Below are 26983 nucleotides of genomic sequence, written 5' to 3'. Positions count from 1 at the left end.
TACAGTAAAACTTGATACAGAATCAAAGGTGCTTGTGTGTGTGTAGAGAAAATATTCCTTGTTTATGTTAAATGAAGCAAAATTTCAAGATAAGAAACCTTACTTTTGTATGAGTATACATTTCCCTAAGCAATTATTAATGTAAAGAATAAAAAAATGTAATGATTAATTCTCCAAATATTTCTAAGGAACTGTGAGCTGCCACAGGAAATCATTAGACTCTTATTCTATTTCTCAGCTATGTCCTTTACTTGTTGGTAGCTTTTACCTACATTTATTTAAAATAGTTATGCAAATAAACCCCATCTATCATGTATAGGATTAATCAAAATTAGGACTTCAAATAGATTTATAATCTTGGCTTTTAAGTATGTCATTCTAAGGAAAACAAAAATCCTACTTTCTTTGTTTGGTCAGTAAAGAATTATAAATGTTCAGTTTGGAGTTGGAAGTAAATTATACTTAAATAAAAAAAACAAATGAAAGCTACCCTACCCTTATGGTTATGCCAGTATGCCTAAGTACTACTATATCCAACTCTTTTCAAGCTCTCCCTAGTCTTTAGTCTTCTATTTTTATGAATTAATGCATGTTTTTAAAAAAATATCTAAGAAGCTGACTGCCTTATTATATTATTTCTTTTTTTAAAACAGCCTAAGCAGAGAAGAGGTACAAAGTCATATATGTTGTATACATAGACTGTACAGGTAAATCCTTAACTTGCAACCATTCATTTGGTGACCATTCAAAATTACAACAGGATTGAAAAAAGTGACTTATTACTTTTTTCACACTTATGAATGCTGCAGCACCCCCATGGTCATGTGACCAAAATTCAGACAATTGGCAACTGGCATGTATATATGACGATTGCAGTGTCCTAGGGGTCATGTGATCACTTTAGCAACCATCTAACAAGCAAGGTCAATGGGGGAACAAGATTCACTTAACAACCATTTCATTAACTTCAGTGAGTCATGAAAGTTCATAAAATGGGAAAATTACTTGACAATTGTCTTGCTTTAGCAACAGAAATTTTGGATACAATTGTGGTTGTAAGCCAGGGGTCTTCAAACTTGGTCCTTTTATAACTTATGGACTTCCTCCCAGAATTCCTCAGCCAGGCACACTGGCTGAGGAATTCTGGGATTTGAAGTCCATGAGTCATAAAAGGGATGAGTTTGAAGACCCCTGTTGTAAGTCAAAGACTACCTGTATTATAAACAGATGAGATTTTTTTCAGTTACTATATTGCTATTAAGTCACTTTACATATCATGATCAATAGTAAATACTTCAAAGTGTTTTACAAGACGTAAGTTGCTATATGTAAGTAAATGAGCAAGTTTCAAAATGAACATCACAATTAAAATCTTTGGGATTTTTTCCTGAACATTTTAGCTCATTTAAATAAATGTCAAAAAATAATGTTCATATCTAATATTTATTGTAAAAACAATTTATAAAGTGATTCAATATTTAAAATAGGATTTCCACATTGACGATGGTAAAATACCTACAGATGCCTATTCCTCATTATGTAAATACTCCACATTACATCATTTGGATTTAAGACATGTTTCCCTTATTGCCTAATACAATTTGTTGTTAAAAATTTCACATAAAAGGATTAAAAAGTACCAAAGACAATAAGTTTAGGTAAACAAAACAGTTAAACTGCTTTAGATAAACATTCACAGAATCTGAGCATTTTAGATGACAGAAAATGTCCACAAATCATGTTTATTTTGTTTTTCTTTATATACATGTTTTCGTTATTATAGTCTGGCTATTTAATTTAGTAAAATATACAATATTAAAATTGTCGCTATTTTAAAACAGTAATTATTTTCCAGTCTGTATAAATCCAGTTACTCTTCAGATCTTCATAGAATCACAGTGTTAGAACGGAGCCTGAAGGCCTAGTCCAGGGCTTTTCAACCTTTCCACCCATTCTACCACTTTTAGGATAAGGCAATATCCGAGTACCACCAGTCGCCTAGCAAGGTGTCAAAAACGTGACCAAAAAAAGGGAAAAAATGATAAAGTACAGGTAGTCCTCGACTTACAACAATTCGCTTAGTGACTGTCTGAAGTTACAACGGCAGTGAAAAAAGTGACATGACCATTTTTCACACTTATGACTGTTGCAGCATCCCCAGGGTCATGTGATTTACATTCTGATGCTTGGCAACTGATTCATACTTACGATGGTCGGTGTCCCAGGGTCATGTGATCACCTGTTGCAACTTTTGGACAAGTGAAGTCAGTGACCGGGTGTGTCTGGCCAGCTCATTACTCAGGTTGTGGTGCATCTGTGGGGGAGATCCATGGGTCTCTGGTGGAAGGGGTGGGACTGGGGTGGGCACCTTCCCCCCCTCATTGTCCCTTCCCCTTCAATTGTCCCTCTCTCCTCTCATCTTCCTTCCTGCCCTCCTTCCCTCTTTGTTACTTCCTTTCCTCCCTCCCTCTGTGCCCAGGAAGGGACAAGGGGAGGGGGACAGGCCGCCAGCGTGGCTGGTGGCTGTGCAGCCAGCACCAATGGCTTGAAAGGCCACTGTAAATTGCTGGACAAGAGCCGCAGAGCATTAAGAGCAGACTGGCGGGAAGGTATTTGTAATGAGAGAGAAAAACAGGCATCCCCTGAAGATCAGCAAATGGCCCTCTTCACACACCCGTGGACTCCAGGGGAGGAGACACTGCGAGCAGCATGAGAGTCCATGTTATCTGCGTTACGCTGCCCAGACCCCAGCCTGGTTTCGGCAGGCAACCGGGCGGTCTCGCCACATGGAGCAGCCTGGCAAGGCGAACTGGCGACATGCCGAACCTACCTGTGCATGCAGAGGCGAGCGCATGCGCCTGGCGTCCTGGATGACTGTTTTGCCATGCAGGCTGACTGCATTCTCAGTGCTTCCTTTTCACCTGCACAGGCAGGTTTAGCATGTTGCCGGTTCACCTCGCCAGGCTGCTCCATGCAGTGAGAAGACCGTGCGGCTGCCTGCCAAATCCAGGCTGGGGTCTGGGCGGCATAGCACAGGTAACATGGACTCTCGCAGCATCCCCTCCCCAGGAGTCCATGTGTTTGTGAAGAGGGCGAGGGCCATTTGCTGATCTCCTTCAGGGGATGCCCGTTTTTCTCCCTCCCTCATTGCAAATAACTTCCCACCACTCTGCTCTTAACGCTGTGCAGCTCTTCTCCAGCAATTTACAGTGGCCTTTCAAGCCATTGGCACTGGCAGAACAGCCACCAGCCGCACTGGCAGCCTGTCCCCTTCTCCTTGTCCCTTCCTGGGCATGGAGGGAGGGAGGAAGGCTGGCCCAGCCTCTCCAAATGAGAGCATGCCACTACCTGCCGAAATTGGGCAGGCTGGGGGGGGCGCCTGGGGGGCCTGGCGCAGGTAACGTAGACTCTCATGCCGCGACCCTTCCCCAGCTGTATTTCTTACCTGCTTTTTTGCTGCCACCTGTGTCCGCGCCCGGCCTGTTTTTTGTCTTCTCTCTCGCCCCTCCTCCTTTTCCCTTCGGTGCAGCTCCAGCTGACTCTTCCTCCACCTCCCAAGGGTGCATCTTTTTTTTCCCCTCCCTCTCCCGCCCAACCTGCCACCTTTTATATCCTTTCCTTTCTCCACCCCCTCCTCCTTTCTCTTCCGGGTGTGCTGAAAATGCCAATCCCGGGGCCTTTGCCTCGTCCCAAGCAGCCCTGCAGCTCCTGAAGGCTGTCACGGCAAATCCTGCACTGCGCCGCTTTGGCTCTTTCCCTCCCCTGCTATCCTGGACTGGACAGGGGAGGGCCGCATACCACCTGCCACGTGCCAAGGTACCACAGGTGGTACACGTACCATCGGTTGAAAAGTCCTGTTCTAGTCCAACACCCTGCCCATGGCACGAGTCCTTATACCACCTTGGACGAATGATTGAGCAATCTTTTCTTGAAAATATCCAGCAATGGAGGAGTCACAATTCCAGGAGGCAATCCTTTCCATTATATATTTAGAAAATATTTTTAAATACGTTTACAGGATGTTTTTGAAAAATGAAGAGATATTTATGTTGACAATTTATCCTGAAATTGTCACTGTACAACATGTTATTACATCATCTTAAATTTGTTTTCTTCTGGAAGATGTCACATCATTTAACTTTCCAAAAACTCCAATTTTAAGCCAAAAAAAGCTTTCAGAGTTGTCTACTTCCATTATACTTCCTTAATTAGAGTTCTAATTACCTAAACTGTAACTGGACAGAAAGGAAATGTCCACATAGTATTTTTGCTAGTCCATTTACATGATCAGCAAATACTAAGCTTCACACATTTCTTTTTATGTCATGTTTTGCAGGTCAGTAATGAATGTTATGATTGTTTATGCATAATATGTAATTGAACGGTACCAAAGGCCTCCATGTTTATATTTATAACTATTTCTTAAAAGGGGTTTTTTTCACCCTAGACATGATTGGAGAAACCTACTATCCTTTTGAAGAAACATTCAACTTATGAGCTATTTGACAGCCCATCTACCACTATTTAAGGTTCATTACAGTTCTACCTTTCCTAATACAGGTGAAAAAATAAGGGATGGATAAGCTTGTCTAGCTGCCAGCAGTGCTCACAAGCAATGATACTGTAACAAGCTTTTCTGATAAAAACTGAAGTGCATCTTCAAGGCATAAACAGTAAAGTAGCTTAAAACTGTCTTTTGTCTTCACAAATTTGAGCACCATGTGGAGTTAGAATTTGTTTCAAAATGTAAACTCTAGTATTCAAAATGCTGATATTTTGCTTGCTTCTCGAACACCGCTCAAGTAGGCTCCTGTAACTGTCTGCGGAAAGTGCCGATTTGTGGCCTGTTTAAAACAAAAAAAGTTTCAGAATATATATTTTGAGAGAAATATAATTAACGACAGAATTGTTAAAATACATGATATGCCATCCCCAAAGAAAAAGTTTTCCTCACAAAAGATCCACTTAATCTACAGTTGGAGATGTTTTATAGAAATTTATGCAACTTCTTTATCAAAGCAGAAATCCAGCAGCAAACTATAAAAGTAGATCTACAACATTTCAACTAAACAATTGGGGGGGAAACCTACCAATATGCTGTAGGTGTTACAAATCTTTTTAAAAAAAAATCTCTAGGAGGAAAGTAATCAAAACAGCCTTCAACCTCCTGAAAATAATTAGGGAGGTAACAGGGAAGTTCATCCCTGAAGGAAATACATTAAAGAAGGACTTTATGGCAAACATAAATAAGTACCCATGGCTTAGACCAGGGGGAGGCAACCTCGGCTCTTTTATGACTCATGGACTTCAACTCCCAGAATTCCTGACTCAGGAATAGGAATAGGAGTTAAATACAGACTAAAAACCAGGGACTCGAGCAGTGCAGAGGTGATACCTTTGTCGCTGCAACAACAACCTGCAGCCTAGAGTGTACCTTTTGGGGGCCCAGTCAACCAGAACCAGGTTTTAAGACTCTTCTGGAAGACCAGAAGAGTGGGGGCTGATCTCACCTCAGGGAGCAAGGTGTTGCAAAAGGTGGGGGCCACAGGAGAAAAGGCTCTTCTAGACATTGCACTTTTATGACTGCATGGCTTAGCAACAATAATTCCAGTCTCAATTGTCCGATAATAATAAATTCAGAAAATTAGAAATCCTACTACTACCTGCAATGCCTATTCAAAGCATGAATATTTTTAGTCTTTTCAAACTTAGTTCTGATTTGAACAAGGCTGTATTTTTAAAAAAATGTACGTAATTGAGATTTCACCTCTCCAGCAAAGAAGAGTTTTCCCTGTATGTCTTCAGCAAGTATATCATATGCTTCACCACTGCCCCCTGTCTTTACAAAACTATATGCCATTTGGATCCAAGGATCTTTGCTCCATCTTGTAATGAAATATTTGACCGGATCTGGCACTTCCTGAATTACAAAGATAAGCTAAATTAATGGTAATAAAATGAAACCATTTATGTCCAAATCTGGACAGTTGTTTAAAACATATATTGAATGTTTAAACATCTTGTTAAAACATAAAAATGCACAATTGTACTGTGAATAACTAAACAAAGCAGACTTCATTAACCATGTGCTCTGAGGTGATTCTTAATTATAACATAGTGAATTCAGTCACTCACTCACTCCTTCAGTCATTTCCTGCAAATTTCAGTTTCTTAAGCATCCATGATAGTGCTAGGCACAACTTAAGTTTCAGTTTCTCCAGACAGGCTAATACAGACTAATGTCTAAATACTATTTCCAGTTGGTGCAGAAGAATATTGAAATAAATAGATCAATAGCCTGATTTAGAGATGCATGACATGAGGAAGAAAGATTGGAAAGTTCAGAAGCAGAGGAAAAAGACCATTTGAATATGGTACGCTTGCTGTCCTAAGACATCAGAAAAATATATTTTATTATGCTAAAATGACAAAATATGTGCATTAGGTGAAATGCTCTTTTCCCTAGCATGCTAAAAATATACACAACCTTTAAACCGTGAAGTTGTGTAGAAGTGGGACAAAACAAATTTAACACCAAACATTTAGAAAATAACAGATCATATGATAAATCCATTTGTCCCTAATTTTAAAAAAAAAGTCCTGGGAAGTCTCTGCTTTCCATCTGTCTGAAATGGATGTCGTCGTGTCTGAGAAAGAAACCAACCTGTTCCTTAAACAATTCCCGAAGCACGGTCATGCACTGTTGCAGTACTTCCTTGTCATCTAAATTCCTTATTGTTCCCACAGCATCTCCAGTAATTACAGACATTAGAACACTGCATTTACGCTGAAAACAAGAAAGGAAGGATCATCTATTGTTTCCTCTACTGGTGCTCCCTTTAACAACTTATAAATGAATGCTGGCCAGCCCATAAAACTGAACTACTTAACACATGTGCCAGTGCAGAATAATTGTAGTACCATTTTAAAAATCCTTGCCTTGCAACAAGCACATTCATTTTAGATAATAAAAATCACAACTGTCAAATGTTCTTGGCATTAAATGTACTGTAAACTAGTGAGATTTTATATTAGAAAAATGTCGATTTACATTAAAACAGAGAGGAAAGGTATTCCGAAGGTAATCATTTTTCCAAATCTGAAGAATAGGAAGATACTAGGTACCTGTGGATCCACATCATAGAAAACACTGAAGAGTCCGCGTTTGTTTGAATTAGGTGGAATATGGCCAAAGTAATCGGCTCCTTGAATTTTGCTCTCCCAGAATCTGTAAGGAAACTGTAGTGCAATCTAAACAAAAAAGCAGTATTTACCTTTTTGCTCACTTGGCTGTCATCCTATATAAGTTTAATATATAGCAGGAGGGAGTAAAATCCCTCTCTTTCTGTAAACATAGTTCCCGCTATAGGGCATAGGATCAAGCCATTACATTTAAAGGTTTTTCTCTCAACCAAACTAACATCACTAAGTAAATATAGTTTGAACAGTACATATTTTATAACTGAGTATCTTATACGTTTTAGGAATGTATACACAAAAGTGAATTAATCTTAGCTTAGCTCCAACTTATACCAAACTAATGATGTCAAAAAATCTCAAGATAAGACTGATTTTGAAAAATAAAGGGGTATCCTCCTACTCTGGGTTTATTTTTATGAATACATATACAGTATGTGGGATCCATTTTTGCTGGAATAAGCTTGTCCAGCCAGATCACATAAAGAGCATAACTTCAAAGAAAGTTAAGATGGAGGCCATAGGAACTCAAGATTAGTTTTAGGACCCTTTGCCAGAAATATTAATACACGTATATGGACCTATATCAGTATTCAAATAATAATTTCTCTATAGCATAGACTTGGAAGGCCTTCACTGGCCTCTACATATTTCTATTGGAAAATGTTCCCTGTAAATATTTGCTCTTTGTATTATAATTTTATAAAAAAACAAACTCTTACCTTCTCAATGACTCCAGCTCCTAAACTGTTGATAGCTTTCATTTTTCTATCTGATAAAGCTGGTTTGAACTGAATTGCTGGTTTTTGAAGAATAGTTAAAGGTACAGCAACTAGAACCTTTTGAGAGAAAAATAGCCCTAATTATAATAGAATGCTAAAGGTCTCATAGTTCCAAATTTTCTAATTTACACTTCTGCTGGGCTAATGTGCAAATAATAATATAATAAATATTCAGAATTTCCTACCTTGAAATGTTTTTTTCCATGTTTTAAATTAATAGTGTAATTGGCTACTAATGAATCCTTCTCGTGGTAGTTACACATTATTCTATCTCAAAATTTTCAGTATAGATAAAAATTAAGTCTAGTTTAAGCAACATATTTGATTAAAAATCTAGAAAGATACAATTTTATAATTCAAGTAGGAGTTGAAATGCGTTAACAATATTCTTTAAAATAGCTGCTTTGGTTTTTGTTTTTAATTTGCAGGATTGGGGAAATGGCACAGAAGGATTTGTAAGGAAATACATGTGAAACTGAAATTGACTAGACGTAAACCAATTAATCTATCCCTACATTACATTAAAATAATTTAACCCAGTATATTCAATAGATTTGTAAAACACAGGGAAAAATCATTTAGCCAACTTTAAAAAACTACTTTAAAGAAAAACTTTCAGTGACTTTTTTCCAGCAATAAATTTGATCAAAGGAACAACGCCATGATAACAATGCAGAAAAAGTTGTTAAAGTAGGAAACCACCTAAGACAATAAATACTCTCTTCCTCTTTTACAACAATTCAGAGACACAATCCATCAAGTGAATGTTTGTTTTTCTCTCTTTCAACGCCTAGTAATTCAAGGACACAAGCAAGCATTTCAACTGCCTTTCCCTCTCCAAAACCAAATAACATTCAATCTTCCCTCTCCTGATAGAGCAGAACCCGAAAACAGATCCAAAAGAGGAAGTCAAATTGATATTATTTACTTCTGAATTATTCTCTGTGTAATTTTCATGCAATGTCTCCTATTGCCCTGTGATCTTCCCTAACCTTTGCATCCACAGATTTTGGTACTTGGATTGCAACAGTTTGCTCACTGGAAATTGAAGTCCACAGACATCACACTAGGGAAGCTAACCTATATTCTTAAAACTGAAGTCTTTTTTAATTTGGAAGTAACTGAGCAGAACTGCTTTAAAAGAGACTCAGTTAATGGATGACCAAGGCAGAACATCTGAGAACTTCTCAGTGCCACTGAGGCCATGCATTTACCATATCTGAAACTGCACACTCTCAAACGCCCTAACACTACTTCACAATCCCAAGAGGTGTTTCTAAATGCCACACAAAGATTAGAAAGAGGATGCAGGATTCAGCTAACAAATTAGAGTCATGAAAATAAAAGGGAGTGCGCCATCGAATGGGTTGGCCTACCAATAGGGGTTTTCCCACTTTACATTTGTCAGGGCAGATTGCAGGATTTTGAAAAACAATAGATATTAAGAACTGTAGTGCATATTTTGTTTCCTGACAAAACATTTCTCAAAAGCACAGATCACAAATCAGAGGCACACAATATTTGCTCAAAAAAAAAAAAGATTAAAGAACATTCATTAATTGCATATAATTCCCCTGCTCCCCCACCCAGGAGGGAATGAATCAAAACTGTCAGCTCCACCACCCAGTATGAAAATCTCATGACATCAAACATGCCATCTTCAGCTGTCAAAGGCAAAAGTACAATAATAACAAAATAAGAGTGTTCTCCAATGCTGAAAAACATAGGTCAGTCTCTCTGTTCTAGACTTCAACCCCAAAGAATGAGGGATCACCTTTTTTGCTGTCCACAGAGTTCTATCCGTCGTGGTCACTTTTACCTCTTCTCCTGAGTAATCAATACTACAGACCTTTTAAGAATGAAAGGGAGATTATAAAATATTTATACAGCATCAAGACTCCTCGGCAACCTCTGAAAACCCCACAAAACATGCCCCATTCTTACACAATTTCCAGGCCCTCCCGTGCAACTTCTGGAGTATCCAGAGGCTGCACGGACACTCACTCATTCTTACACAGCCTCCGCAAGCTCCATAATTCCAAGAATGGGGTGTGTTTTCGAGAATAGTTGTAGAGTGTTGATGAACACTGACTTCCCACCCAAAACATCATCATGCGTCACCTTTGATACACATTATAGGTTCGCCAATTACTGCAATAGACTATTAAAAGGTCTAGCATACATTTAAAATAGGCTCTATGAAGAGCTATTTATATTTCTTCCAAAATGTGTATTAAATTGAGCATCCATACAAGCAGTTTGGAAAGTTCAAGTAGCTTGTGTATATACAATTCAAACCAGTGAGATGAAATACTCTATGACAAAGCAAGAAAAACGATTCTTCCAAGTTTTGATACTTACTGGAACATTTAACCGAATATCCAGGCCTTCGGCTAATTTTTCCATTATAGCTGAGTATCCTGAACTCAACAAGGTATGATCACCAGCAAACTGAGCAAAAAATTCATTATGATCCCAAGACCGTGCAGAAACCTATGTGGCAAGACAATTCTTCATTCAGTTGCAACTCAACTCTTTGGAAGGTGATACAGACTAGCATATTTTCTTTTCCCACGTACATAAAGAAATCTCACTGTCCTATATGTGAAAGGCTAATTGTGTTAGGCTGCAGCTATATCATCCTTTCTTGCAAGCCTAGGACTTAGCACATTTAACACTGCAAGTTAGCTAACTTCTTCCAGCTTTATCTGAGCATGAGATTAAAAAAAATACCTTCCAACAAACAATACTGTTCTCTAAAGCATTTTTAACCTTTTCACCCACAGTGGCTCCCAAGTAACTTATATGTCGCCAATGAAGGGCAGTTTTATCCCCTTTTTTGCAAGGGATGAAACTTTCACCTGCCAGAATTTTGTAGTCATGTAAAATGAATTCTATTGCCTACTAAGCTCTGGGAGGCTAGTTCATTAACTTGCCCCATCCAATCATTTCATAATTTTCTTTCAGACTGTTCAGTTAAAATCAGTCCCATATTAATTAAAGCCAGGAGACATTTATAATTTGGAGCATGTCTGCTTAATAAGAAAATAGGGATCTGGATTCATTGTTATGACAACTGGCAATACATATTTTAACCATATTGTTCTGTCATTGTAAGAAAATTATTTCCACTCACTTCATGGAGGTTACTGCCACAGGCATATTCTAAATTGCTAACATGGAACTGTAGCACTTTTTCCTCTAGTTCATTGAACTGGATACCGGATTCCTGAATAAAAACTTTATAGATTTCCTGAATTTTATCTGCAAATGGTTTAACAGTTCAATAGTTAGTAAAAGTATTCCTAATCTCAGCTTCCCATTTTTTCAGCAACTATTTAGCACATGTACTTAAATAAAATCCTACACACATACATACTCACTCTCTACAGGCATAATGTAATAAATTTGAACACTTAATTACAGACATTTCAGTAAGAATTAAATTCACTAACCTGACATTTATACCAGAATTAAAAAAATCTCTGGTCTTATCTAGTGACCACTTTATGGTAGCATTTTACTTGCAGATGGACAGGTCAATGACAGAGACAACTACCTCTACCAATATATACTCATGTATTAATCTGGTCAATGTAAGGCCATAGCAGAACTAATAAATACAAAACCTTGCTTATTTTCAAGTTCAAGATACTTGTTACCATTCTCCCAGATCGCGTATAAAGGTGCAATTCTGCACTTTCAAATGTTGTATATCTTCCTAGCAATGCAATAATTCAGTGAAACCTATTAACAACTGGATTGGTTGAGTTTCAGCTGTTCACACATGCAAATGATGAATAAAATAAGTTTGAAGAAGAGACCATTTTTACTTTTATTTTCTCCTCAGTGAGCAACACATGACCAAGCTTGTATTCTGGGCATTAAAAATGTTTTGTTTTTCCCCCCTCTTTTTCCCCCTTAGTAAAAACCTGGCGAACTGTCCTTATTCAATAAACCAATTCAATAAACCAGATACATCTAGCTAGGATTCAAACCGGCCCAATTCAGTGATTGTGTGAACATATAAATTAGACAAACTAACACACAAACAAATACATCTGTGGATGCAATATTCTGCTGCCATTGTTGCACTTTTTTTTTACTCTTTCATGATTCTTTCTTACCTCCAAGAGGAATATCTTGATGTTGACTTTTATCTTTTCTCCAATCTGCCACAACATCAAGGATAGAATTGAAATGAAAATCCATACGCTTATCTATTGCAGGATCTGTTATCCTTCCACCTTCTTGGATCAAGTCACACTTCTCTCCAATTTTGTGCATTTTAATACCCAACTTTAGAAAAAGAAATTTTAAAAGTGTAAGCGTGTGAGTAATTCAAACTTCAGTGCTAACCAAACATCCATTGTTATAATTAATACACAACAATCCCAACCGACAGCTATTGCAACAAAATATTTATCAGTGTTTTAAAGACACGTTACCAGATTGGCATCAAAACAGGTAGCAAACAAAAACTAAGGAAACTTTTGAAATCTTGAGAGCTTTCTACTTTCTGAATCAATTATTTAATTTATCATAAAATATTTATAAGCCTAGTTCCAATGTGTCATGAAGGATAGGCATTCTAAATAGCAAGGATTATTAACTGAAAAAGGTCTGTCGTTTACTTCAAGAGTGACATAATCCATTATAAATTTAAATCCATGATGCAGGTAGAAACTTTGGATGCAGAAGAGCCATGGTGTCACAGTGGTTAGAATGCCGTATTGCAGGCTGATTCAGCTCACTGCCAGGAATTCGATCCTGACTGTCTCAAGGTTGACTCAACCTTCCAACTGTCAGTAAAATGAGGATCCAGATTATTGGGGGCAATATGCTGACTCTGTAAACTGCTTAGAGAGGGCTGTAAAGCACTAGCAAGAGGTATATAAGTCTAAGTGCTATTGCTATCTGTAGCTTAATAGCACCAGCTAAAATGTTAAAATATGATTTATTTGCTCTTAAGAATTGTATTTAACTCCTCATATCCTATTCCTCCATACAAACCTTCAGACAAATCCTTGCTCTTTTCCATATGACAAAACATTTCCCAAACTTCCCAAAAAACCTACAATTAGAATGCCTTCAGGTCAAGCCCTTCAGTGGAACACAAAAGTCCTTGTAAAATGTATCCAAAATCACATGTACATTTACAGGGATCAATATATACTAAGCTTGTTATCTGCAATGTGTCATCTTCAAAAGTGCAACCCACTTGCTCACACATTAGTGCTATAGGATTGTTGATACAGCCATTCACAATCTGAGCTCCTTTTCCCACAATGATCCCCTTGAAAGTCTTATCGTCCCATACTCGTCCGCCAATTCTATCCTTTGCTTCAAGCACAAGGACCTGTAATATACAAACAAGGTAATGGAAGTGGTAAGAAATACTTCAATATCAATGGGTTTTTTTCAGCAGTTAGTATAATATCCCAGAGTCATCAAGAGGGTAGAAGAGCATTATCTAATTATGTGGGTTGTTTAGCAAGCTTTTGATATAATTACAAAAGTGAGGTGAGACGTAAATAGTTGGACCATGGTGGTGAAGTGGTTAGAATGCAGTATTGGTTACCGGTTGCCCTCCGGGTGAGATTCAAGGTGCTGGTCCTTACCTATAAAGCCCTACATGGCTTAGGCCCAGGATATCTGCAGGACCGTCTGCTGCCAGGAACGATTTCCCATTGCCCTGTGCGCTCGCACAGAGAGGGCCTCCTCAGGGTGCCGTCGGCCAGACAATGTCGGCTGGCAACCCCCAGGGGGAGGGCCTTCTCTGTTGGGGCACCTACTTTGTGGAATCAGCTCCCCTGGGAGCTCCGGATGGCCCCAGACCTTCGGTCCTTTCGTCGTGACCTTAAGACATATCTTTTCCAACAGGCCAACCTGAACTGATGATAATGGGGTTTTAATTATGATTTTAAATGTTTTTATTGGTTTTAGTGGGACTTCGACATAATTTAATTCTTTTTAAATATTTGTATTTATTGTATTTTATTGTTGTTAGCCGCCCTGAGTCCTTCGGGAGATAGGGCGGCATACAAGTCTCATTATAAATAAATTATAAATAAATTTCAGGCTAATTCTGCCGACTGCCAGGAGTTTGATTCTGACCGGCTCAAGGTTGACTCGATCCTCCATCTTTCCGAGGTCAGTAAAATGAGGACCCAGATTGTTGGAAGCAATATGCTGATTTTGTAAACCATTTAGAGAGGGCACTATGAAGTGCTATTGCTAAATATAGGCTCTTGAAGTGTTAAGCAGAGACATACTCATATGAAGTTCTTCTTAAAGAAGGAAAGTGTAAGAAGACAGCTGAATCTATCATATCCAAATGCTAGCTAAACTCTACATTACTGTACATAATGAAACCACACCATAATAACTTCAAAGTCATCTTATTCTTTAGTCTATGCAACTAGATACTAACTCTAGTCCCCACTGTGCAATGGAGTAATTCACTAAAATACCTTCTGGATCATAAAGGTTTGTGTTCAAATGATTGGAATATAATAAAATTATACCAGAAGAAAACAGTATTACAATGTCTTGATTTATATGATCAGGTCTTACTTTAATTCCAAAATTTTGAAGTTGTCTTGCAGCTGCTAAACCTGCTGGACCAGCTCCAACCACTATTACAGATTTCTGCAAAGAAAAAAAAAGGACTATTACAAATACTATTTATCTAAACCTAGTCAAATAGTCCTTACAAGATTTGCATAAACTATAGAGATAATATTCACACTGAAGAGATCTATTGTCAACTAGAGAATACAGGTAGTCCTCAACTTATAACAGTTCATTTAGTGACCTTTTGACCTTACAATGGCACTGGTAAAAGTGACTTATGACCATTTTTCCACGCTTATGACTGTTGCAGCATCCCCATGGTCACCTGATCAAAATTCAGACACTTGAAAACTGATTCATGTTTATGACGGTTGCAAATTCCAGGGTCATGTGATCACCTTTTGCAACCTTCTGACAAGCAAAATCAATGGGGAAGCCAGATTCAATTAATAACCGTGTTACTAACTTAACAACTGCAGTGATTCACTTAACAACTGTGGCAAAGAAAGGTCATAAAATGCGGCAAAACTCACTTAACTGTCTCACTTAGCAACAGAAATGTTGGGCTCAATTTTGGTTGTAAATCGAGGACTACCTGAACTAAGAACATCCCAGAAACTTATTTTTTTTACTTTGAAATTCTTTATTAGGATGTTTTTGTACAGAATATTCTGTAACCAACTTAATGATATACTAAATCTTAAAAGACCTACATTGTGGTAGTCTTTGGGAAGTAGTGCTTGGTCTCGGTTAACTGACAAAACTCCTGTATTAATCAGACCTTTCCTGGTCATAAAATGAAGAATTCTTTCTGTCTCCCGAACACAGCGAATGCGTACTAGTCCTCGAACAATTATGTGATGAGTACATTTCTGAGGCATTAGAGGTTCCTGTAAATTTAGGAAAGAAAACCAAAGCCCAAACAAGAAAAAAAGAGTCATGAAACAAATCCAACTCAAGCCATGCAGCAAACTGTCTTGCCACCAAATATTGGCTTATAGTCATCTACACTTCTGAAAAATAATGACTAAGAATCTTATGATACATTCAGCAGTTTTGCTGCATAATAATGACATCACCAACTAGATGGGACCAAAGTTTCCTGACTCTTGGAGCAGAAAGGGTGACCTATAAAGCAGGGGAAATTAGCCTGATTCTGGATGTTTTCAAGAAATGAAATCAATTCCTTAAGATTGTGCATGACTTAAAGCACCATTTTTTTCCCTTCTTACAATCCCCATTTCCCTTCCCCGCGAAACAAAATTTTGGCCCAACCTAATCTGGAGATACACTGAAAGCTTTCTTGCTGTTCGTAAGCCATGGGCTGCGCATTTATGAGATAGACCAGGGGTAGGCAACCTTGGCTCTTTTATGACTTGTGCACTTCAACTCCCAGAATTCCTGGCTCAGGAATTCTGGGAGTTGAAGTCCACGAGTCATAAAAGAGCCAAGGTTGCCTGCCCCTGCTCTAGACATTAAGAGTTGAGTCCATGATGAGGTTGCCAGCCTTCTACCTCCTCTGATTTAATATGGTTTATTCCTAACTTCATTTCATATTTCATGTAAGCATTATTGAACTGTTATTACTTGTTAACCTTTTGAGAATGCGTAAAACGTACTTTGCAGTTTGTATACCACAAGGCCAGAATGAGATTCCGCAGTGCTAGGTACATGGTAGGGTCCCGGGAATATTCTGGAAACTCATAGAGTTCATCTAATTCCATGACATCTGGCCTTACACATAAGGCTTTACCGCATTCGTTGGGCTGATAGAAAGGCTGGAAGTATTTGTTCATCCCTGAAACACAAGAAAGAATCGATCATCCAGCAAAGCCAGTTCACAACGACAGCATCAAAAAAACCAGGATCAAGTGCAATGGAAAGCACACAATGGCAATGTTGACTGATCACTGGGAAAATAAATCTGCTTGAACTTACAGCTGACAATGCCTACTCTCAGTCATAATTCAATTCTAAACACAGAGTATTTAACGGAGGACAGAAAAGAAATTCTGGCTTACCGGCTATGGAAGGTGGAGTCTTTAAGTTCTCCATTTTTATCACACTGGATTCACTAACCGATCGGTGAGTACTGGTACAAGAGGGACTCATACCCACACAGTCTGGGTAGTATGCAGAGAGTAGTGGAGCAGCCACACTGTCCTTCAACAGGGGAGGAAGGATAAGCATGGAATACCACCACTGATCTGAAACTTCAGCAACTCTCTAGAAAGAAGCATTAGAGCAAAAGTCAAGAAGAAACATCTTAGCAACAGCTCCAGTTTTTCCCCCATCCCCAGTATTATTTCTCAATCCTGACTGAACTGCACATTAGAAGATAAATTGCAGGTATGTATGTTTGTGTATATAATTGTATGTACGTATGTTACCATCAATGTGTGAAGTTAGGCATTTTATAGTATGCCTAGGAAATCTATAGAATGCCAAAAGTGGGATATCAAAGTATGATATGTTTACTATTTCACACATTTCCTGGGCATTCTATCCAATGTCAAAAGGCAAACTGGCAAAATATAAAATACTCCCACTAAAATCCCTTTCCTTGTTGCAACAAGTATGTCAATACTAGTTTTTCTCATTTTATTTCCAGTAAGAAAGCCCTGTATTTTATTTTGCATTTCTTCTTTCATTGTATATCTTTTCAATACAGGGTTAGGGTTAGAGTCAGAGTTTCATGATTCTCTTTTCACACTTTGCCTAAATAGTTCTTGTCATTCTACATAATACCCAGGTATTATAAAGAATGCCTAGGGAAAGTATATATATTAAAATTAAATTAAAATAATGCAGACATTTCATACTTTGCCTAAAAATGTCATACATTCTACAGATTTCCTAGAGATTCTATACAATGCCAGCTTTTCACACATAGCCATTAACATGCATGCATGCATACGTAGATACATCTGCCAATTCTCTCAGTGCAAGGAAACTCTCTAAACATGTCTTAAGGTGTACAGATTATTCATTCAGGATGGTTAGAACTAGTTGAGCTAATTAACATAGGTCATCATCAATATGAAAAGTACTAAGAGCTAAGACTTTGTTGGGAAGGTAGAAGTGTTCCACTTTGATCTTTCTAAAACAAAAGTAACATGCAGACATAGAACAAAAATACTAACTGCATCACTTTATTCAATAGCTCTGCATTCCCAAAAAGTGATCAGTTCTAAAATAGTCTGACCACATCATGTATTCATGGCTAAGCCTGCAACTTCTATTAATCCATCAATTTTAATATCACAGGCATTGCTTACCAGATCCTCAGGCATGGTGCACTGGTCTGAACCTTCCACCTGGAATAAATATAAGTAGCCTGAGTCTTTCCAGCTGCAACAAAATGCCCCCTTTGACCAGTACTGTAAATGAAGCAGCTTCTAGACTTGGATAATGTCCTATGACTGAAGCAATGGTATATTGCAGGTGTCCAACATCACACAACATTGCTCTTGACACTGAAAGCTAAGGATCTGTAGGGTTTTTTTTCCTAAGACACAGGAAGCATTTTCTTCTGAAGGACAGTAGTTTTAAAGAGAAAAAACTTGCCTTTCACAAACAAGAAATAGATCAACAATTATGCTCAAAAACAACTGCTGTGCCACAGATGCTCCCTGGAACAAGTGCCAAAACAACTTCTTACAATGGCCTTAATAGTGAGTGTTGTTAAAAACTTACAAGACTTTGGCATCCCAAGATTTACAAGATTTCCAAAAGGAACAGTAAAATCGCTGTTTTTCTTTTGTAAAATTAAATTAATTTCTGATTTAACCTGTGAACCCCCACTAAAAGATAAGTCATGTGCCTGTAAGTAACACATTGTTGATCCCCCAGAGACTCTCACAAGAAATCTGACCCTACAAAAAAGAATTGGGAATTACTGCTTCAGTGCAAACTACACGAGCTGCTCCTGCAAAGTAGCTGGTATGAATGGTTAGCAAGCATGAAGAGATGCACCACTGCAACTGTTTATGGAGCCAATGAGCATCACTATCAATGTATAGTACAACGACATCTACGTACAGGCAAGCTCACAGAAGCACAGTATAAGCTGGGGTAGAAGTAGAAATCACCAAGCCACCAGCATATTCTGTGCAAATGGATGTTGAAGGTACCTTAGTAGAACTGTTCAGTTTCATGCCACAGCGATATGCTTTGGCTATTTGTGAGGTAAGTTGAATTTCCTTTGTCAATTGACGCCACTTCCCACACTCCACCTTTGTGCACTGAACCTACGGGGTTAATAAGTGACATTTTAAGAATTATGAATAAAGGCAATGAAATTGGTTCAAAATAACCTGAATTACATTTAGCCAATTTATTTCAGAAATATTGCTGGAAACTACTTGAAGCTTCAACAAGAGAACAATAAAAAGCAGGCACAATATATCCAGGAGCAGATCTCATGCTTTTTATGAAGAGGTCTTGGAGTCAGGCCCTAAGTAAGGGCTGAATAAATTCCCTGCTGGAAACTCTTATAGCTTGTATAAGCAATACTTAGTGGGATAAAGTTGACATAAATAATCTTATTATACATGTTGCTCACCTTTCTTCTGAGAGCTCAAGGCAATGTGGAGCACATATCTTTCTAAACATTTTTTTTGCAGAATGTTATGTTATACAATGGCTAAATTCTAAGATACTCTAGAATTATCTGCAGTGACACCAAATAAATGTAAGCAGACAGTTTATATCCAATCCCTAATATATGTTCTAATTAATTTAATGAGTTACCTATTTTGATTTTTCATTATAAACTCAAAATCTACAGCATAGCACTTGTATCAGAAAGGGTTACTGAGAATTTATTAGATGTCATCAAGTTTTTCTTTACACCTTGCAACCACATGGAATAAGAAAACTGAAAGTGTGCCCGATTATTTTTCAGAAAGATTATAAACAAATCTTCCTGAACAAGATTCAGAACAAACAAACATCATTATAAATAAAAGTGTTACCCAGTAAGGAAGCTGTTGATCAGCCATAAAAGCTTTAGGACTGGGTTCACTTTTTCCATTACTGGTCCAGATCCTTTTCCACGCGGTGTATTTTTCATAACCATCTTTATGACTAACAAAAGTAGAAAAAGTAAATGATAAGGAATAAGCAGACTAAGGTTTTTGTAGGTTATCTAAATGGAAAATATTAAGGGGGAAAAGACAGTCACTGAAATAATAGGACTGTAGACAGTAGAGTTTTCCAATAAGCAGGCAGGAAAAAAAATATCCAAATCAAGACAAATTTCTGGTGAGTTCACAGAAATATATATTTAATTTTCTTGGTAATAATACAAAAACACTTCGCTATTGCTGCCTTCTGGAATATTTTTTATTGACTCTCCATTCTAGACAATAACTGGGGGGGGTGTCTCCCAGCCAAACATTAACCAGGCCTGCCTCCTGCTTAGCTTGTGAGCCCAAACAAGGCCACTCAGGTATTTCTACTTGCTGAGGCAATACTAAACAGACAGGTATACTAACAAATATTTCATGGTAATACTATGTTGGTTAATCCAGGGGTGGCTTTGAAATATATCCCCTGCAATCATGCATATCTAAATCTACACAATGATTCCACTATTTGATTTGTTTCTTGCAACTAAATCTTGGGTTGTATCCAATTTCAACCATCAGCCAGCAGAACTGGACTTCCTAACAGATCAGATTCTTCCCTCTGTAACTGGGGTCCATATGACCCTAACCTGCTTGGGAGGGAAAGGAAGGGAACAAAAGATTCCTGTGGTACAAACCAAAGCACCATGGAAAACATCTATTATGGAACTCTGCTTTTTTTTAAATTCTTGATGTTGCTTTCACTTTAAAGCAGACGACTTTATCTCCAAATTCTTCCAATTCAAGGAGAGACTTTACAGTCTCTCACAAGTGCTAGTTGCAAGTATTTGTTATATAGGGCAAGGTTGCAAATGAAATTAAGCTCTATTAAAGTGAGCTGGGAGCAGGAGCTGCTCCCACTTCCCATGTGTATTCAATACATACTTAACAACAGAGAGGCAAAAAGGACCAAATTCTAAAATATGTTTTGCCTTTTACTATGACTGCTTTGGACATAGTTTTGAAAGAGAATATCTATTAATATCTTAGTATTGCATCTTCTAATACAAGATGCTCAGGTTGTCCAGGTCACACTGAAACAGTACCTGCTAAACAGCCAAAATTTCTGATAAGTGGCAGATTGCCCAATAATTTAACATTCCCACATGATGAAAGATACTAACATCCTTGCATTAAATTCCTAAACTCGTAGGATGGAGATTGGCATGTTCTCATAGTAGTTATGGCTCTCTTGAGATTTTAAGCATTTTCTTTTTTTAATGGGGGTGGGCAAAATCTGGACCTGAATATATTATCAACCTGGTTCTAGAAAGAAACAAAACACCTGGTTCACAATCATTAACACGTTTTGATTGATATAACTATCTAAGAGTTGTACAAATGTAGCAGTTATCTCTTTATAAAAAATCAAAACCAAATGGGCAAAGCACAGAACTGTGAATAATAAATAATCCTAAAAATTGCTTACCTGGGAATAGATTCCACTAAACTCAGTGTGGTACACAAGATTATGTTGTAAGTCTTATCAATTTTCTTGCTAATGACTACAGGATTTGTGCTACCAAATGAAGTCATTTCAGAGTATAAACTCTTAAATAAGATTACCTTCTGTAGTAATGATCAAAACATTCATTACAGAAATGTTCCCCGCAGGACAGATGATACCACCTTGATGTGTAGCCATTTTTAGCACATCTACAACAGAAAATATTTAAAAACTCTGTTTACCAAAATGATATGCTTTGCTCTACAGTTTCAGATTGCTTCTCACATTGACCATCAATGAAGCACTTCTACCTATTCATACTTGAAATAAAAGTCATGAACAGGAGTTGTATAGCACACGTGTATGGCAGATTTGAAACTATTTCCTGTACAGGTAATCCTTGTCTTACAATCTGGAAAGATACCCATTTATCATCAATTACAAAACGATTTGAAGTACTCCTTTACATTTTGTCAGATATACAGACAGAGCTATGTTTGTCAAACTGTTGTGTAATGAATGACAAATGACAGATTGCTTTGAGATTTGGACTGCATGTTTATTTGCTTTATTTCCCCCTTTGATTTCTGGGCAATAGCAGTGTAATAACCTACACTTTACAGTCTAGTTTTAGTGTTACAGAGCAGGTAAGCTTCGTTTTTCCCCCTCTCTTTTCTCTTTTGCTTTCCTTGGCATATACGGTAATAATAAAATGAATAAAAAAATAAAATGAAAATTCCTGAATTAAAAATGAGGACATTTTATTATGTTTGTTGTTACTGTTGTTATTTAAATTTATATCCAGCCTAACTTCCAGAGACTTTACAATTGTTAAACCATTTAGAACCAAAGAACAAGTGCTAAATAAGATCAATAAAATCTTATCAACAAAAGTTTCTTGGCTATCTTGGCAAAATACTACTCCCTCCCCACCTTTGCAGTTAAGACTCAGTAACTAGGAACTTTATAATATTTTATTTATATCACTTACATTTTATACATTTTTAATAAAGTAAGCTACCCAGTTACCCCGCAGTAAGATGGACGGCTAATAAATTTTACAAATAAAACTAAATAAATACATCCAAACCTTTCAGCAGCGCTAGCAAAGCAGACTGGACATGTTGCAGTACACCCTGCTTTTTCACATTTCCGATATTTCTTCTCTGATATTTCTTCATCCTCCTCAGCTGCCTCTGCTGCCTTTTTCCTCACCTGATAGGTACACAGAGAACTTTGTGACTAAAGAAGCTTGTGCGGTTGCCCAGTCTGTTTTCCAGCACGTGCTTGACAACAGACTGAATTTCTGCTGCACCCCTATTTGCAACCATCTGAATTCATAAGAGCCTTGGTGGAGCAGTGGGCTAATGCCTCCTTAAGTAACACCAGCTGCCTGCAATTAGTGCAGGTTCGCATCCCACCAGGCTCAAGGTTGACTCAGCCTTCCATCCTTCCAAGGTAGGTAAAATGAGGACCCAGATTGTTGGGGGCAATTAAGCTGACTTTGTAATAATGCCGCTTGGGGTGTGTGTGAAAGCCCTAATAAGCAGGCATATACATAGAATGAAGGCTACTGCTAAGCTTGTAAGCCACCCTGAGTCTTCGGAGAAGGGCGGGATATAAATGGAATTTAAAAAAAATGGAAATGCTGCATGAGTAGCTGGGCACAGAAGAAATATTTTTCTTTTTAAAAAAACTGTCAAGACTTGGTAATGTTGTGTATACAGCATGTCTTACTTTGAGTAAAGCAATAACAAAGAGCAGCCTAATAATCCAAAGATTGTAACTAGTTCTTAGAGGGATAAGGAGCCAAGCCCCCAAAAGCAGCATTCCAGATGTCCCTTCAGAGCCTGATGACTGCAAAGCATATAAATCCTTCTATTCTCCACCGGTCAGAACTGAAGAGGTTTCTTGGATGGGAAACAAAATATTTTCAAAGGGGGGAAAAAAAGTCCAGTTGCCTTTTGAAAAGCATCTTTGGGACAACCGTGACATGGATGATTGAGAATCTCCATAGACAGTATTCCAGATAGGAAACAGCCCAGTCTGCAATTATAACATTATTTATTTTAATGGTGGGGGATGGAGGCTAGATATCTTTTTATGCTCTAAATTGCTTCAATATTCCAACTGAAAAGAAGCTTAATTTTTAAAAAGCACCACACAACAGGGACACTAAGATTCAAATGCTTAGGTTCCAATGCACAGATACACTTTGAAGAAATAACTTTAATAGGAGTCTCAGGTACTTAAAACTCTTTTCAAACATTCAAGCCATCACAGAATCCAATATTTCCTCTTTCCGCTATGTGTTCAAAATGGACAGTAATTAATTTATGTGTGTGTGTATGTATAAGTGTGTGTATGTATGTGTGTGTGTAGATAGATAGATAGATAGATAGATAGATAGATAGATAGATAGATAGATAGATAGATAGATAGATAGATGTAGGTATAAGTATGTATGTAAGGGTATATAGGTATATGTGTGTGCATATATATATAGGTATAGGTATAGATATATATATATAGGTATAAGTATGTGTGTGATATATATGTGTGTTATGTATGGGTATGGATAGATATATAATTTTGAGAGTAGGCAACAGAATTTCATTTTTAATGTGTGCCAGTGTGCTCACAGTAAAAAATGACAATAAAGGTTATCTTATCTATCTTATTATATCTAATGCAAGGGTGGAGATGAAATAGTTTCTCTTGCCTTCCCCCCATCCATAATCGTTGTCTGGCCTTCTGCCCTCTGTTTATTTGGGAGATACTGGTCAGCAGCGAAGGATTGCTTTCCATACACGTTGCTATCCATGCAATGTACAACCTTATGAACTCAGTGTTCTGAATCTACTACAAGCCTTCACTCTTCCAACAGCTGAATAGCAGGAGAGCCAGGCAACAGGTACATAGACAAAATTGAGGGGGGGAAAGATGCATCGGAAATGCAAATGTATGCTCAAGATTTAACTGATTATTATTTCATTTATATATTTAGAAAAACATACAGTACCTGTCTTCCTGAACTTCTCAACGGAAGGTTGTCAAGTGCTTGATCTAAAGCTGTGGCCTTTTTCTTCGTTCGGACTCTTCCACCTGACATGGTACTGAAGGGTTTAAAAAGAGAAAGAGAGGGGATATTAAGCAGTTTCCTTAATGGAGAGTTTGAAGTGCCCTGCTGTGCTCCGTAGATAAAAGGCCATATTTGATCTTATTTAATGAGTACCATTCCAATAAATTGATCTGTCAACTGAACTAGGAAGTAGGAAACTAAATAATTTATATATAGGACCACAGCACACAAAATAAGGAGTAATCGTAACAAAGTTCCTCATTCCCCCCTCAAAAGAATGTAACATCCATGGATTGCCTAGATTCTGAAGGAAATCTCTGTTGGTTTGTAACGGTCTTGGCAAAAAAAGAGAATAATGGTTTTTGAAGAAAATGAAAGCAGCTCCTTTATGGTCAAAGGTTGGATCCACAAAAACATATCTAAAAATTGTTGGAAAAATATGTAAAAAGTTCCTCTGCTGAATTTGTTTTCATCTGCCCAACCTGCAATTCCCAGGAGATCCTTCTAGTAGCTCCCTATCTTTGTAAACCAAAACAGAAGCCCAGAGATACTGCTTCTCTGCTTCTGGGATGGTGTTTTGGATCCCCTTCTCAACTAAAATTCAACCAGTCCCTGCTTTATTAGTTTAGAATGTATTAAAGGCAGAATTATTTAAGAAGGCCTCAGACTTATGAATGTTGTCATCTGTTTATTTATCTGTTTATATTTTTTACTGCTTTTTTGGCTTTTTATTGCGTTGTGTTGTGACTTTAATGTTACTTTGTGGTTGTTTATTTTAGACCTAGGTAGGAAAATACTTCCACCCAAGCAATCGCAAGAAGAAATCCTGGTTTGGCAACTTTTCATCCAGATCTTCCCATCAGGATAATCTGAGATACACCTAGGCTGATAAAATAACCCTCAGAAAGGGTGGGTAATTTTACAGAGACTCCAAGCACCGCATGGGTTTGTTAAAAACACATCATGCCAGACAAACCTTACTGTCTTCTTTCATAAAGTGACTAAATTACTGGATCAGGGAAATGCTGTGGACAGAGCGTATTGGGGTTTCAACAAGGCATTTGACAAAGTAGATCACAGTCTATCTACTTCTTGTTAAGATAGAACAATGTGAGATAGACAGCACCACCACCAAATAGATGTGTAGTTGACTGACTAACTGCACTCAGCATGTAGTCCTCAATGGAGCTACATTTATATGGAGAGAAGCAAGCAATGGGGTTCCTCAAAGTTCTGTCTTGCTAGATAAGGGGATTAGAAGGAGGCAGACAACACCAAGCTGGAGGGAATTCCCAATACTTTGGAAGATAGAGTGAAGATTCAGAAGAATCTCAACAGGCTGGAGCACTGGGTTCTATCCAACAGTTCAGTTCAGTGGTGCCCCATTTTATGACCTTTCTTGCCAAGTTAGTAACACGGTTGTTAACTGAATCTGGCTTTCCCATTGTCTTTGCTTGCCAGAAGGTCACAAAAAGGGTATCACACGACCCCAAGACACTGTCAGTTGCCAAGCATTTAAATTTTGATCACATGACCATGGAGATGCTGCAAGGGTCATAAGTGTGAAAAACGGTCATAAATCACTTTTTTCTACGCCACTGTAATTTTAAAAGATCACTAAATTATTATAAATAAGAAAATGTTGGAAATAATTGCACGAGAAAGAAGAAAATTATGGTTCTCAGAAGTTTCACAATACAAAGGGCAGCTTTCTGTTTACCCAGAAATCCAAGAACCCAATTTTCAGATGATGTGAGTCAAATCAATCTGTAATAATCCGCGGCACAAGCAGCCCGGAATCCTCTTACTTTGTGGAAGTCTCGATTCCTCCCAATTCCTCTTTTCTGCAAGGAGGAGAAATGTCACATCCATTTCAGATCATAACCAATCAAAAAAACAAAAAAAGCTTTAGTCAATCATCTGCCTTGATAAATTCTAAGGGAAGCCCCTCTTAGAATCCCCTCAATTCAACACTTCAGTGTCTCCAAGAAGACAAAAACCCTGCCTGGAAATCTTACCCTCTGACGATCTGTGTGTGTGTGTGAGTGTGTGTGTGTGTATGAGGAATCGAGACTTCAACAAAGAAAGAGGATATATATATATATATATATAACACTGCCTTGTATGCAATCAGCCCAGGTTCGAATCTCAGAAGGGTATAGCTGACTGAGGACGACTAAGGAGTCAGAAATGCATCTCAGTTTCCCTTTAATTCTTTGTTAGTAATTTACACACACATTATATATATATATAATATATAATATACCTTTTTTTTAAAAAAAATCCACCTTGCCCCTTTTGCTGAAAAGGCGCTCTGCCCATGGCTCGGAGACAAGACGCAGTGTGTGCGTGCGGGGGTGGGGCAGGGGGTGTTAACAAGAAAGACTGCTGCGCCCCGGCACTGAAATTCCTCTCCAGGGCCAAGTCCCCGGCTGGCTTGCCTTTCAAAATTCAGCCTCTAGAAAGCAAGAAGTAACCCTTTCTGGCGCAAATGTCCCCGATCCGCGGAGGCGCGCATTTTTGCAACAGAGGATTCCTCGGGGAAAGGCACGCAGCGTGGGAGGGGGGGGAGAGGAGGAGAAGAGACCGTGGGTCGAAGAAAGGCAAAAAAAAACCCTCCGGCCCACCTTAACGTTTACCACCCCCACCACCCACCACCCCCAAGAGGGAACGGGCGCAAGAAGACACCCCCCCCGGACCCACGCTTACCCTCGGCCAGTCCTCCCCCCCGCTGGTCGACCCAGCACCAGCTACTCCGCAGCCGCTTCCG

At 38.2% G+C, this 26983-nt stretch overlaps 1 protein-coding gene across 2 annotated transcripts; it reads right to left on the bottom strand.

The window, feature by feature from the left end:
* Positions 1 to 123: 123 nt before the first annotated feature.
* Positions 124 to 26979, bottom strand: KDM1B (lysine demethylase 1B). Of its 2 annotated transcripts, none has more exons than XM_083359493.1 (21): positions 26923 to 26979; positions 24154 to 24247; positions 22222 to 22346; positions 21251 to 21340; positions 19532 to 19643; positions 18689 to 18805; positions 17834 to 17872; positions 16577 to 16781; positions 16175 to 16353; positions 15269 to 15445; positions 14556 to 14630; positions 13201 to 13338; positions 12107 to 12278; positions 11116 to 11243; positions 10341 to 10472; positions 9754 to 9828; positions 7920 to 8036; positions 7126 to 7251; positions 6665 to 6787; positions 5768 to 5920; positions 124 to 4844 (listed from the first exon to the last, which is right to left on the bottom strand). In XM_083359493.1, exons 2-21 carry the CDS (start codon positions 24241 to 24243, stop codon positions 4761 to 4763), a joined length of 2457 nt encoding a protein of 818 aa, XP_083215619.1. In that variant the 5' UTR covers positions 24244 to 24247; positions 26923 to 26979; the 3' UTR covers positions 124 to 4760. The 2 variants fall into 2 exon arrangements, with proteins under 2 accessions (XP_083215619.1, XP_083215620.1); XM_083359494.1 differs by having other exon boundaries at positions 7126 to 7239.
* Positions 26980 to 26983: the final 4 nt, after the last annotated feature.

Source organism: Vipera ursinii, assembly GCF_947247035.1.
Source record: "Vipera ursinii genome assembly, chromosome: 3".
In the NCBI taxonomy this organism is placed as follows: domain Eukaryota; kingdom Metazoa; phylum Chordata; class Lepidosauria; order Squamata; family Viperidae; genus Vipera; species Vipera ursinii.
Note: the sequence above shows the minus strand (reverse complement) of the source record. Positions and strands in the feature narration are given on the sequence as shown.